At 46.1% G+C, this 12,094-nt stretch overlaps 1 protein-coding gene across 1 annotated transcript; it reads right to left on the bottom strand.

The window, feature by feature from the left end:
* Window positions 1-4,088: 4,088 nt before the first annotated feature.
* On the bottom strand, window positions 4,089-11,616 carry Eif3f (eukaryotic translation initiation factor 3, subunit F). Its single transcript, NM_025344.2, has 8 exons — window positions 11,224-11,616; window positions 8,215-8,285; window positions 7,916-7,995; window positions 7,485-7,622; window positions 5,750-5,841; window positions 5,251-5,387; window positions 5,024-5,137; window positions 4,089-4,570 (listed from the first exon to the last, which is right to left on the bottom strand). The coding sequence occupies exons 1-8, from the start codon at window positions 11,597-11,599 to the stop codon at window positions 4,493-4,495; spliced, it is 1,086 nt and encodes a 361-aa protein (NP_079620.2). The 5' UTR covers window positions 11,600-11,616; the 3' UTR covers window positions 4,089-4,492.
* Window positions 11,617-12,094: the final 478 nt, after the last annotated feature.

Genomic DNA, 12,094 nt, shown 5'->3' with positions numbered 1-12,094 from the left:
GACTTCTAAATGTAGACTTAAGCATGAAAATGATCTTTAATAAGTTCCAACTAAGGTGCCAGCTGCTCCAGTTCGAGTAAGTTAAGTCTGATAGTGCCCGAGGTTCTAGATTAGATAACAGATAAGCTCTGGAAAGTTGTGTTTGAAGGCTAGGCCTTACTGTGTGTAGTAGAGAAGTAGTTGGACTTGGAAACAGAATTCATGGTTGAGTCACTGGGCCCCGGAAAGCATAACACTGAGCTATCAAGACACAGGACTAACATTGCCTGCTGTAATTTCGGATATCCGACCATTAAGTTGGTGATGTATATTGACCAGTTAACCAGCCACAGACCACTAGTTCACTGCATGACAAAGGTGATATCTAAACTATAACTACACTACTCTCAATTGTAGCTGCTTCTCTAAGTCCTCAGGTGAGTGGGGAGGGACACCCTCTCAGGGTTAGTATACTTGGCCATCAACTTTGTAAGTAGGGAAACAATCTGAGGTAAGAATCCACATATTGGGCTGGAGAGATGGCTTAGCAGTTAAGAGCACTGACTGCTCTTCCAGAGATCCTGAGTTCAATTCCCAGGTGGCTCACAACCATGTGTAATAGGATCTGATGACCTTTTCAGGTGTGTCTGAAAATAGATACAGTGTATTCATATACATAAAATAATTCTTAAAAAAAAAAAGAATTGGGCTGGTGAGATGGCTCAGTGGGTAAGAGCACCTGACTGCTCTTCCGAAGGTCCAAAGTTCAAATCCCAGCAACCACATGGTGGCTCACAACCATCCGTAACAAGATCTGACTCCCTTTTCTGGTGTGTCTGAAGACAGCTACAGTGTACTTACATATAGTAATAAATAAATTAAACAAAACAAAACAAAAAAAAAACACAAGGCTTTGACGCAGTCCTTTAAAAAAAAAAAGAATTGACATGTTAAATTGGGCAATGAAGAATAATTTGACTGGCCGACGAGAGGCCTGCATACACTAGATTAAAAATAGTCTAGGTTAAAGGAATGTGAGTGGACTATTGGAACTGGTACCAGGTGGTCTAGGTCTTTCTCATGTTAGAGGCCACAGGAAGCATCTACTGTCAAAAAGATGCTCAGTGACCTATTTCTAGATGCACAGATCTCCTTGCATACATACAATTTTGCTCAAGGCTTTGTTGCATGTGCTTTTTCAGTGGTCCCAAAGTATGATCTCTATCCAAATGTTTTTATATCCAAACTGTTGGCTTATATTTTCAGTTAACTCCAACCTCAACCTCAATCTATCCCTTACATTCTCAATAAAGCAATTTTACCAGGATCTCAAGACCTCAGACCTCCAGTCTCTAGAATGTGGCAAAAGTCTCATACTTACTGCCCTAAACTCTAGTGTCATCTACAAGGGCTAGGTTCTTTAATAAGGGTTCCAAAGCCATATACTAGCTCCACACTTCTCCTTGCTCAGACATTTCTCACTGGTGTAGTCAGGGCTAGGCTGGAGCTAGCCCTGCACATATCAGCCTCTGGATTTTCTACATAGAGGGGCCTAGGTTGTAATACACATTGTGGTCTGGTTGGAAGGGGAGAGGGCCCTACATTTACATTTTTTCCATTTCAAGTTCTCAAGTAGCTTACATGCCTACTTGGAGTGTTTTAGGGGTGAGGATAGGATAACATTCTTTGGTGTCATCATTCTATGGCTCCCAGGTGGCTAAAAGAAGTGTGTCCTGGAGCCTTGGCCACTTATTTTGCACTGTCTTGGCATTTTTTTCTGGGTAACCTTAGACAACTGCTTGGGCACTGATAAAGGATAGCCAGAGTTCTGAATTTTGTAAGCATGCCCTCTAGTGGTCACGACTGAGAAAGCCCAATAAAACACGCAGCTGGTCATATACAGGCAGGACTAAGGTCATGAGGATGGAGAGATCTGGGGACAGATGCAACCAGAGAGAGGAAAAAAAAAGATCATTTTGAGACATATGGACCAAGATGAACCATACTAATCATCAAAGAACAAGCATGTATATATAATTCATAGCCTAGATGCCACCACAACTGCTTTCCCTCCTGGGAGAGAGCACAGCAGGCCAGAGTGTGCGTTACTGAGTGTGGGTCCAATACAAGAGAGCAGTAAATACACTTTCACCGATATTATAGGCATTATCATATTTTCATGTACAGCATGAGTATCGATTACAGATCCCACCTTATCTATTTCTCATTTTATCTTTTAGACCTCTACCAATACATAGGGAACTGTCTCATTCTTAACTGCACAGTATTGTATTTTATGAGCATGTCATAAAATCTTATTTATGCACTATTTTGCTAAAATCAAATCAGTCCTTCTATAGGATGTATGTATGTTTACACATATGCCTATGAATTTTGGAGTTAAAATTTTGTGATTTTGGTAAATATAAATTCAAAATGCTGCAACATAGTTATCTACCTGCTGGAGATAAATGTTCATTGTTTCTTTCTCTGGCCACTACTACAAGCCATTCACAGAAGAGAAAACGTGATAAAATGGCATCCTATGAGATCAGGCATATTTAAATGTTTATTTTTTTGTATAGATAAGTGGACTGTTTGTATCCCTATACCTAGCAGATAATTGGCCTTTACAAAACAGGTTGTGGGACCAGGTGTGGTGGTGCACGCCTTTGATCTCAGCATTTTTCTAAGGCTGAGGCGTGGGTGTGTGTGTGTCTGAGTTTGAGGCCAACCCAGTCTACACAGTGAGTTTCAAGACAGCCAGAGCAAATAGTAATACCGTCTTGAAAAGCCAAAAATCAAACAAACAAAAAACCCCAAACCAAAACAAACTGGCTGTGGGAGTTCCCGTACAAGAACAGTAGTCTCTGGTAGGAATTTCAAATATTTCCCCGCTTTGTATTTGTACTGTTTGTATTTAGTTTCACAGGGTTACAGAATCTCGATCTCTGAGAAGAATAGCTCAGGATTCTCAGTGCTTAGGAAGTTCCTCCTCGTGGATTAAGAACAGGCCACTGGAGTGTCCTGCTTTTGAGTCAGTATATCTATCTGCTGTGGTCACAGTTCAGAGACAGGCATAGTACTCTCTGCAGAAATTGTTTTGGAAGGCATTTATATTTTTCCATATTAACAGTTAGAAACAGCCTGCCCATATCAAAGTATCTTTGCATTTGACTAGTATTGTGACTAATACATAATTTACTTTAAGAAACGTTTCACTCTTATCTGGGAATATGCTCTTTAGGAATTGCTGCCGGTGTTTCTCATTAGCATTCTACTTGCAGTTGGGTTTTTGAATAGGACCTGATGCTGCTCAGGCAAGTGTCTCGCTTATACACAGATGAGGATTAGCTTCAATTCCCGATTCTCTGGCTCCCTTCTTCCCTGTTGGGATTACAGGTGTGCTATCACACCCTATTTTCTGGGGTGCTGGGGACTGAGCTCCATATGCCCTAGGCATTCTACAGTTACAATCCCAGACTTCTCAGCATTTTAGTGTTCTTCCATCGTATCAACTAGTCAACATACAAAAACAAAACGCCTCTTTTCTACATTATTTTCAATGCATTTTTCTCTCATTTAAAAATGTCTATCAAGTTTGGAATCAATCTAGGTGATAATGAAAAATACTATACTAATACCATCAATTCATACTTGTCTCTAGACCCATTAACCTGCCGCCCACCTCCGCACTAGTCCAGTCACTCACCTGCATTGTTTCTACTTGCTGGCCTCCCTGTGCCTCTAAGGCGACCAGCCACTAACTGTGATTTCAGTGTTTAAGTTTACCATCCTTTGGCGTTTTGGTTTGTGTAGGCACATGCATATCTTACACGTGTCTGTACTACAATAGCTTTCCAGACTGAACAGTCTGGTGAAGCAGCTATTCCTCACCATGAAGGTTTTCTGCTCCTGTGGATCCATGGGTCCCAGGACTGAGGTGTGTGCCCATCCTCTATCCTGTTGCAGCTCACTAGCACATCTCTAGGTCCTTCCACACTGCACAAGGCAAATCTCTTGACTGCCATTCCAGGTAAGATGTTATGGAAGAAAAAGGGAGAAAAAGAAAGAAAAAACCAAACCAAACCAAAAACTGAAACAATCTTGGAGATTCCATTTGCTATTATCCTAAGTTAGAAGAAGAAAAAAGTATCACTGTAAACCACTGTGCCAAGAAAAAGCTGCTTGGTGTGGGGCTGGGTGACACTACCGCAGCCTAGGCTGTGGGAGCAGCCACTGTGGGTGAGTCATGCCAACATAACCAGCTTCTCCCCACAGTGCCCACTCCCTGGCTTCCGTGCGAGTTCAGGAACATGCTTCTTTCTCCTGGCCGACAATAAACTCGCATCAGATAAAGTTCATTTACAAAAGGTAAGCTATGTTTATTTGGAGTCACAAGCAGCTGACTGAGTCACCGTGACTCAAGACCACAAAGAAACCCTTTGCCTCCACTTCGGTCTCAGCCCTGTGGTGAAAACCTCGACCAGCACAAGTGCCTCTTGGGGCTCATTCACAGGTTTACAAGTTTCTCGTTGAGGGCAATCTGTGACTGGGTGAGATTGGCCAGGTAGGTCACCATCAGCAGGTCCTGGAAGTCAAAGGATAAGCAGTGAGAGGCTGAGTGCAACAGTGACAGAAAGGCTGGCTAGCCAGCTCCACCATGGACATTGGCTGCGAAGAGTCCTGGATAAATGCTGGTGAGGCAGACTGAACAAGGGTTGGAGGTAGAAGCCAGGAAGGGAATGTGCATGACTGCTATCCTCTCTGATTCTCATAGATGGGGGACTGCAGTATAGCCCTGTGCAGTATAGGGTATGTGCCCTGGGGAACACAGATGGGGAAAAGTAGGAACTGACTTTGTTAAACTGATTTTATCAAGTCTTCTAACTGAGTCTAGTTAACAAGTCATGGCAATACCAGTAGTACTTCAGTCAAGCCATTAGGAAGTGGAGTCGCCCTGAACATACTATACTGCCTCCAACTTGGACGACATAGCAGAAGTCCCTCCACCCAGCTCTCAGGGTGCAGCCACGGAACTCACATTGATGTTGCTGTTGAGCATGGTCTCAAAGTCATCAGGAACTATCTTGGGTACTTGGTTGACAAGGCTCATCAAGAAGCGGCCCACCGTGTTGTCAGCAGACACTTTCCCAGACTGAGCACAGAACAAAGACTCAATGAGGCACTGTCCTGTCAGGTACTGTCATGTCACCAGCAGACGGAGCAGGGATGCCCACCCTCCCTTGCTTTTCCCTCCCCAATTCTCACCAGCACATCCTCAGCATACTGTAATACAGTGCTTAGAGCATCCTGGATGCGAGCTGAGGCCCCTCCCACTTGTTGTAAGTCACTTGAGAGTCCAATCACCCGGTTGGGGCTAAAACACGTCTTCATGATGAGGTCAACTGTGGGAGTGTGGGACAGGCAGTAAGAGACAACACAGAAAGCTTAGTCATGACAAGAGGAAAGAGGTCTCTAGCCACCTACTAACTCCCTCCATGCCTTCTGGAAGCAGTCAGTTCCCCAAAATCCCTGCTCTCCCTGACTGACTACCTGCTTGCTAACTATTGGTTCTGGCCTCATATGGATGACTATATGGCCCGGGACACTGACAATTCCCCACCCTGAACAAACCTTCAACTTTCAGTCAGCATGAACCTTGAGTGTGTTCTTTAAGCTACCCAGGGCTTCCATCTTTGTCAGAAACAGCTCCTCTCTTGAATAATCCTAGGGTCTCCAAGTGTGTACAGCAGGGAAGGAAACTCACCTCCAATGCGTTCAGTGTCATAATACGCGTACTTCACTGTGAGAGGTGTGAACATCACTCCCATGGTCCTCCCAGGGACACCCATTAAAGTGCTGGGGAAGAAGGAGAAAATTAATCGACCATCGCCCCTGGGAGCAGTTTCCTTGTGTAGACTAGGCTGGGAAAGCAGTCAAAGTTAGTGTCTTCCTCTTGAGAAGGCCGGGACTGTCCCAGAGTTATCTTGTGAGCAAACTTTCCTTTTCCTCTTTGGCTTGGAAAGGTACAGGATGACTTCACACACCATAATGCCAGTGAGGATGACAGGACTCTGGATGCTCCTGGCTGGCCAGACACTCCCATTTCCAGGGAAACCAGACACACCAGAACATTCTTTTCTGGGCCTGTGCTTTTGCTTTTCTTTCTTTTTTTTTGTCTTTTTCGAGACAGGGTTTCTCTGTGTAGCCTTGGTTGTCCTGGAACTCACGCTGTAGACCAGGGTGGCCTCGAACTCAGAAATCCACCTGCCTCTGCCTCCCAAGTGCTGGGATCAAAGGTGTGCGCCACCACACGGGCCTGCGCTTTTCATTACCATGAAAACGCCAAACTAATTCATGTCCCAAACCACTAGATTGGGCGCTAGAAGTAACTCAATAAAATTGTGCTTATTTCAACCCTGCATTTTCATCTGGATTTTGAAGAAAATGAATTTGTAGAGACTAGCAAGGACATGAAGGTAAGGGCCCAGTGCACAGTAATAGGCTCAAGTTATAGTAATAAGCTCTTCTTTCCTCAGATGCTAAAGCCTTCCCCAGCAAGCCCTGACAAATGGTGGTGTAGCTGGCAGCAAGTTTTATGTATCAACACTGCTATGTTACTGTTCAAAAGTATACTTATTTCTAGCTTAAAAGATGTGTTCCCAACAATGCTAGCATCTTCTAGTCTATAAATACTGTGCTTAGTCCTAGGAATAATGAATGCACTAACTAGGGTTTGTAGTAGCTTGACATAAGCTAGGCGATTCCTCTGTTGGATTGGCCTACAGGCAAGTCTGTGAGGCATTTTCTTGACCGATGTGGGTGTACCACCCCTGGGTAGGTGGTCCTAAGTGGAATTAGAAAGCAGTCTGAGCAAGCCAGGGGAGCACAGAGGTACGTGCAGCATCACCATGGTTCTGCTCCAGGCTCCCGCCCTGACTTCCCCCAATGTAGACTGGGATCTGTAGGCTGACATAAGCCTTCTCCTTCCCAAGTTGGTGTTGGTCTGTGTTTTATCACAGTAATAGAGAGCAAACCAAGCTGTGCAGTGGTGGTGCATGCTTTTAATCCCAGCACTTGGGAGGCGGAGCCTGGTCCGAGGCCAGCCTGGTCTACTGAGTGAGTTCCAGGTCAGTCTGGGCTATACAGAGAAACCCTGTCTCCAAAAACAAAACAAAACAAAACAAAACAAAACAGAACGCAAACCAAGACAATGAAAAACTAATGATAATTCAGAAAAGCAACAAATACAGGCTCAGAAGAACCTGATAAACACATCATGTGTGGGTTAACTGTTCCAGAAGATGATGCTAAAGGCACTTCCATTTGGAATGGTTCCAAACAACAAATACTCCAGTGTAAGCAGGACCAGTGAGTGAGTGTGAGTTATGGGGTCCGACTTCACTTTAGAAACTTCTCTAATGACAGCTGTTAAAAGAGGAATAAAGTTCCTGAAGAGAAACTAAGCGGCAGGATTAGACCTGAGCGTGCCCAGGGCTCACCTGACATAGGCCTTGATGCTCATGCGCCCATGCTGGAGACCTGTGTCCACCGTGAGGTGAATGGGGTTCGGGGCCTCCCTGCTGTAGTACTCATGGATCAGCACTGAGTGTTCTGTGATGTCATGGCCTGTGGCATACCTGCAACAGCAATCATAGACGCAGGGCAGCTGACACCAATACCAAATGCAACAGCGCAGCGGGTGTTGCCGGGGTTCTCACACCCATTTTAGCAGTAATTAACAATATGAAAAACTGCATAACAAAGTTGTAATTGAAAATAAATATTCTTGACTTTCTAGGATCAAGTTATCATCAAAATCTCATAGGCTCTCGAGGTCACATGCTTTATATGTTCTATGTCTGAAAGGGGAGACGAGATCTAGTCTGATGACAATGAGACCCTCTATCCACTCCCACCCGCGCCATCTTACCAGCCTAGGATGAGCTCATTTGGGGAGACTTTTTTATGTAATTCATACATATTCTTAGCAAATTCCATGTCAACAGCCACCTAAGGGGGAAGGCAGGAGAGGAGGTTAAGAAGCTACAAGTATATGCTGAATAGGAAAAATTACCAACCCCCACCACCTGAGGAGGCCCAATGTGGACAGGGAAAGCAGAGCTTCAGCTGCAGCTCTGGCTACAGACACAGCACAGTGGGGCCTTCGGGGAAGTTAGGGGTTGAATGGCTGTGAACTATACAGGGGCTGCTTAAATCCTCTCAACTCACTTCATCTTCTGACTCATTGTGTGGCACCGAAAAGCAGTTGGTGACTTCTACCGAGTGCTTGTCAACAGTTCCTGGTAAAGAGAGAAGAGCCAGGCGTTACATAATCCTGAGAACTCAAAGCCCATGGCCCCTGACTACCCAATCCCCCAGGGTCAGGGCCCTTTCTAACTAAAGAGGAACAAGAACTCCTGAGCCTCCTGTCTCCAACAGCCCCATGCTAGGATCACAGGTACGCATCACCACACCTGGCTCCTGTGGTGCTGGAGAGTGAATTCAGGGCTTTATGCACGATAGGCAAGTGGTCTATAACTAAGCTGTTTCTCCAGGTCCTGCTTTTGGAGATGGCCTCAAAGTCAGCAAACACGAAGCCAACACATTAGCCCCAAGTCCAGCATCAACAGAACTAGTATTTTCCAGAACTCAAACTCAGAGACCCCCCCCCCCTTTCCATCACCAGACACGATTAAGCCTTCCTTTGCAAGGTCTCCTTTGCCTGCTATTTCCCCCTACCAGCCCTTCCCCACAATACTCTGTACTTTCTAGAGTAGTAGTTTTTAATCTTTTAATGCTGTGACCATCATGTTGTGGTAACCCTTAACCATAAAATTATTTTCATTGATAATTCATAACTACAATTTTGCTACTGTTATAAATGTAATTGAAATACTTGTGTTTTCTGATGATCTTCTGTGAAAGGGTCATTCCACCCCCAGAGGTTTTCTTACCAGACTTCCTCTCACACCCCTAACTCTCACATTAGTTACTGGATCTCACTGAGCCATAGGTCCCAACTATTCTCACTTGATGTCCTGGTACCTTCCTTTAAGTTCCTCACCCCCTACCCCTTGTAACATGTCTCTGCTAGTGTTGTCTTTTGTTGGCTAGCGTTATGGTTTCATTTTCTGAACTATGTGGTGGTTTGAATATGCTTGGCCCAGAGAGTGGTGCTAACAGGAGGTATGGCCTTGTTGGACTAGGTGTGCCACTGTGGGAGTGGGCTTTGAGACCCTCCTTCTAGCCGGGTGGGACGAAGCCCAGTCTTCTTCTGGGTTCCCTTGAATAAGACATGGAACTCTCAGCTCCTTCTCCAGTGCCATGCCCGCCTGGATGCTGCCATGCTTCCCACCTTGATGATAATGGACTGAACCTCAGAACCAGTAAGCAGCCACAGTGAAATGCTGCCTTGGTCATGGTGTCTGTTCACAGCAATGGAACCCTAAGACAAGGTTCTTAACCCACAGGTATACCTTCTGTCATCTGAACACTCACCAACTTTGACCACTGTGACTGCTTCCCCCATTTCAGAGCCTTTTCTCCTAGGGCCTCCAAGATACCAGTCTCTTCTAGCTTTTCCCCTTCTCTTCCTAATCTGTTAGCTCCTCTGACACCTCAGGGTTTCAGCATTGTTAGTGTTCCCAGTTTTTGTTCTATGCTTCTTTTCTAGGTCAAGTACTGGCCCAGAAACACTTCAGTTCATGTTTATGTGCCCAATCTCTTTTGCATTATTTATGGCTCTTTTCCTGCTACAAGGGCAGAGTTGAGTAGCTGTGACAGACTGCACACAAAGCTGAAAATATTCCCTGACTTTTTTTAAAAACACAGCTACCAATCCCTGTGGTAGGTGAGTACATCTACCTCTTTATTTCAGTTACTTATCTTCTGGGGGCTAGGGCATACTTGCCCACACCTCTTTACATTTGCATCTTCACACGTACTGTTAAAATTTGCCTTTCTTTTATACTGATTAATTATGGATGTGCAACTGCTTGCCCATGGAAGTCAGAGGACCGTCTGCAGGTTTTCTCCTTCCATCATGTGGGCTCTGGGAAGTGAAGCACGGGCAGGCAGTGAAGCGCCCTGGCAGCCCTGCTTACTCAATTTTCTACTTGACCAACCCACTGGTACACTCAGGGGCACCTCACAAGGAATACCAAGCCCAAGCCACACTCTGTCCTTTCTTCTTGTATGCACAACGGCAGCTCTAGAACTCACCCAAACCCCTCTCATGCTGCAGTTCTGTCACGCCTTGACCTGCGAGCTCTATTTCCTTGCGTCCACTCTCTGCCTCTCTCTGCCTCCCCTTTGCAGGTGCTCTGCTTCAGCCCTCAATCTGCTGTCCAGGCCCAACTCAGGTCTACTACTTTCCACAAAGCAGGCATGTTCTCTAGTTTCCCCTGCCTCGGCTCTGGAATGAGTGCTGGTCATGGGCCTCTGCAGAGACCAGCCTGGAGGAGTCTTCTCAGCTCCCTGTGAGTCCTGCCCCACAGGCAGGTGACCAAACCACTGAGGGCTTCACTTCCTGCCACCCTCCCGTAAGCCTGGGATGCCAACCTCTTCAGATAGTTGGCTTCTCTTCATCTTGAAGGTTAGCGACGGACACATAATACAACAACAGTCTGTGTCCAAATGAAAAATCAGAGGAGTGAGGTGGGGGTTGGGGGTGGGGGTAGAACTTGGAGCTGAGCATATCTAGGGTTTATGAACCAGTATGTAGGAAAACCTTGGGACACGTGCCTGTCTGAAAAGTTTAGGAAAGCTAGATATTATATATCCAGAATATGTTACAAATATACCTGGTTTATTTGAGTTGGAGGAAGCTTCTGACACATCCTCTTCCCTAACATGGGTGGTGGGCACTTTCTGTTTGTGCTGGGGTGGTGGTAGGTCACTGCATAAGAGAGGGCATGTGGGTACTCTGTTTAACGGGTCAAGGGCTTTGAACTTGCTGTCATTTGAGCTTTCATTTTTGGCAGCATGCCCTCTCAGTACCACGTTGTTGGGAGTATAAAATAACATGTAGATCAAGTATCACAAACTACGCAATAGCTTATACCTACTCCTTGCACATTTCTGTGGCTTAACGGCAATTCGGCTGAATTCAGATCACTCGGGAAGGCAAGCCACAGTAGGAAGGTGCAAAAAGAGAAACAGGCTAAGAGTTCAGGGGCGATGGAACGAGAGGAATAGTAAGATGCACAGGAAGAAAACATTAATTTCCCCAGAACTCACCCAACAGGGTTCCAATAACTCGGGCAGCTCCCTCGTTGCGGCGTTCGTAGCTGTCCACGATCGAGGCCAAAATGACGGGGTGTAGCCTGACCACGCGGCCGCCCGGGAAAGGCCCCGGGAGGGCGGGCCCGGGCTGCGAAGGCGCCGGCGTCTGCGCTGGGGCTGGCGCGGAGGCTGGGGTCTGGCCCGGGGCTGCAGGCGCAGCTACAGCAGGATCAGACGAGACGGGCGCCGGGGACGCAGCGGGAGTCGCAGCCGGTGTCGGAGCTGGCGTGGATGGGGTCGGGGCTGAAGCCGGGGCTGCGGTGACGACCGGCGCCGGGGCTGCGGCTGCAGTGGCAGGAGGGACATTAGCCGGTACGGCCGGAGAAGCCATCTTGCCGAGAAAGAGAGAGAGCCTAGAACAGAAGAGCGTGAGTTGGAGGAATTAGAAATTTGATTGGCTAAATTTATACCACGTGAATCATATCTTGATGACTATTGGACATGAAATTTCCGGCTAGTTGTAAGTTTTAGTGCGCGGTGTGCGCTTTAATTTCTGTCCGATGCGCACTCAGTGTGTAGGAGTCCAGAGTAGTTCCTAGTAACTTTAGGACTTCCTGGGGTGGGAATGGGGAGGAAGCAACTAGCAATCTACACAGTTGCCACCAGGTGGCGGCACAGAGTAGTGTAAAGGTCGCAATTGTTTAAGACTTAAATGGATATTAAATATCAGTCTTACAGGGGATTCACTGTTACATCCATTTAACTTATTAATCAATGAATTAAAATTTGGACTCAGGATCTACTTTGCATTCCACGCCTAGCCATATAGGTTAGGTTGGCCTGGAACTTACCTCAACTTTCCTGCCTCTGCTTCCCGAATGCTAGG

The sequence above is a fragment of the Mus musculus genome, chromosome 7 (genome assembly GCF_000001635.26).
Source record: "Mus musculus strain C57BL/6J chromosome 7, GRCm38.p6 C57BL/6J".
NCBI classification, from domain to species: domain Eukaryota; kingdom Metazoa; phylum Chordata; class Mammalia; order Rodentia; family Muridae; genus Mus; species Mus musculus.
Note: the sequence above shows the minus strand (reverse complement) of the source record. Positions and strands in the feature narration are given on the sequence as shown.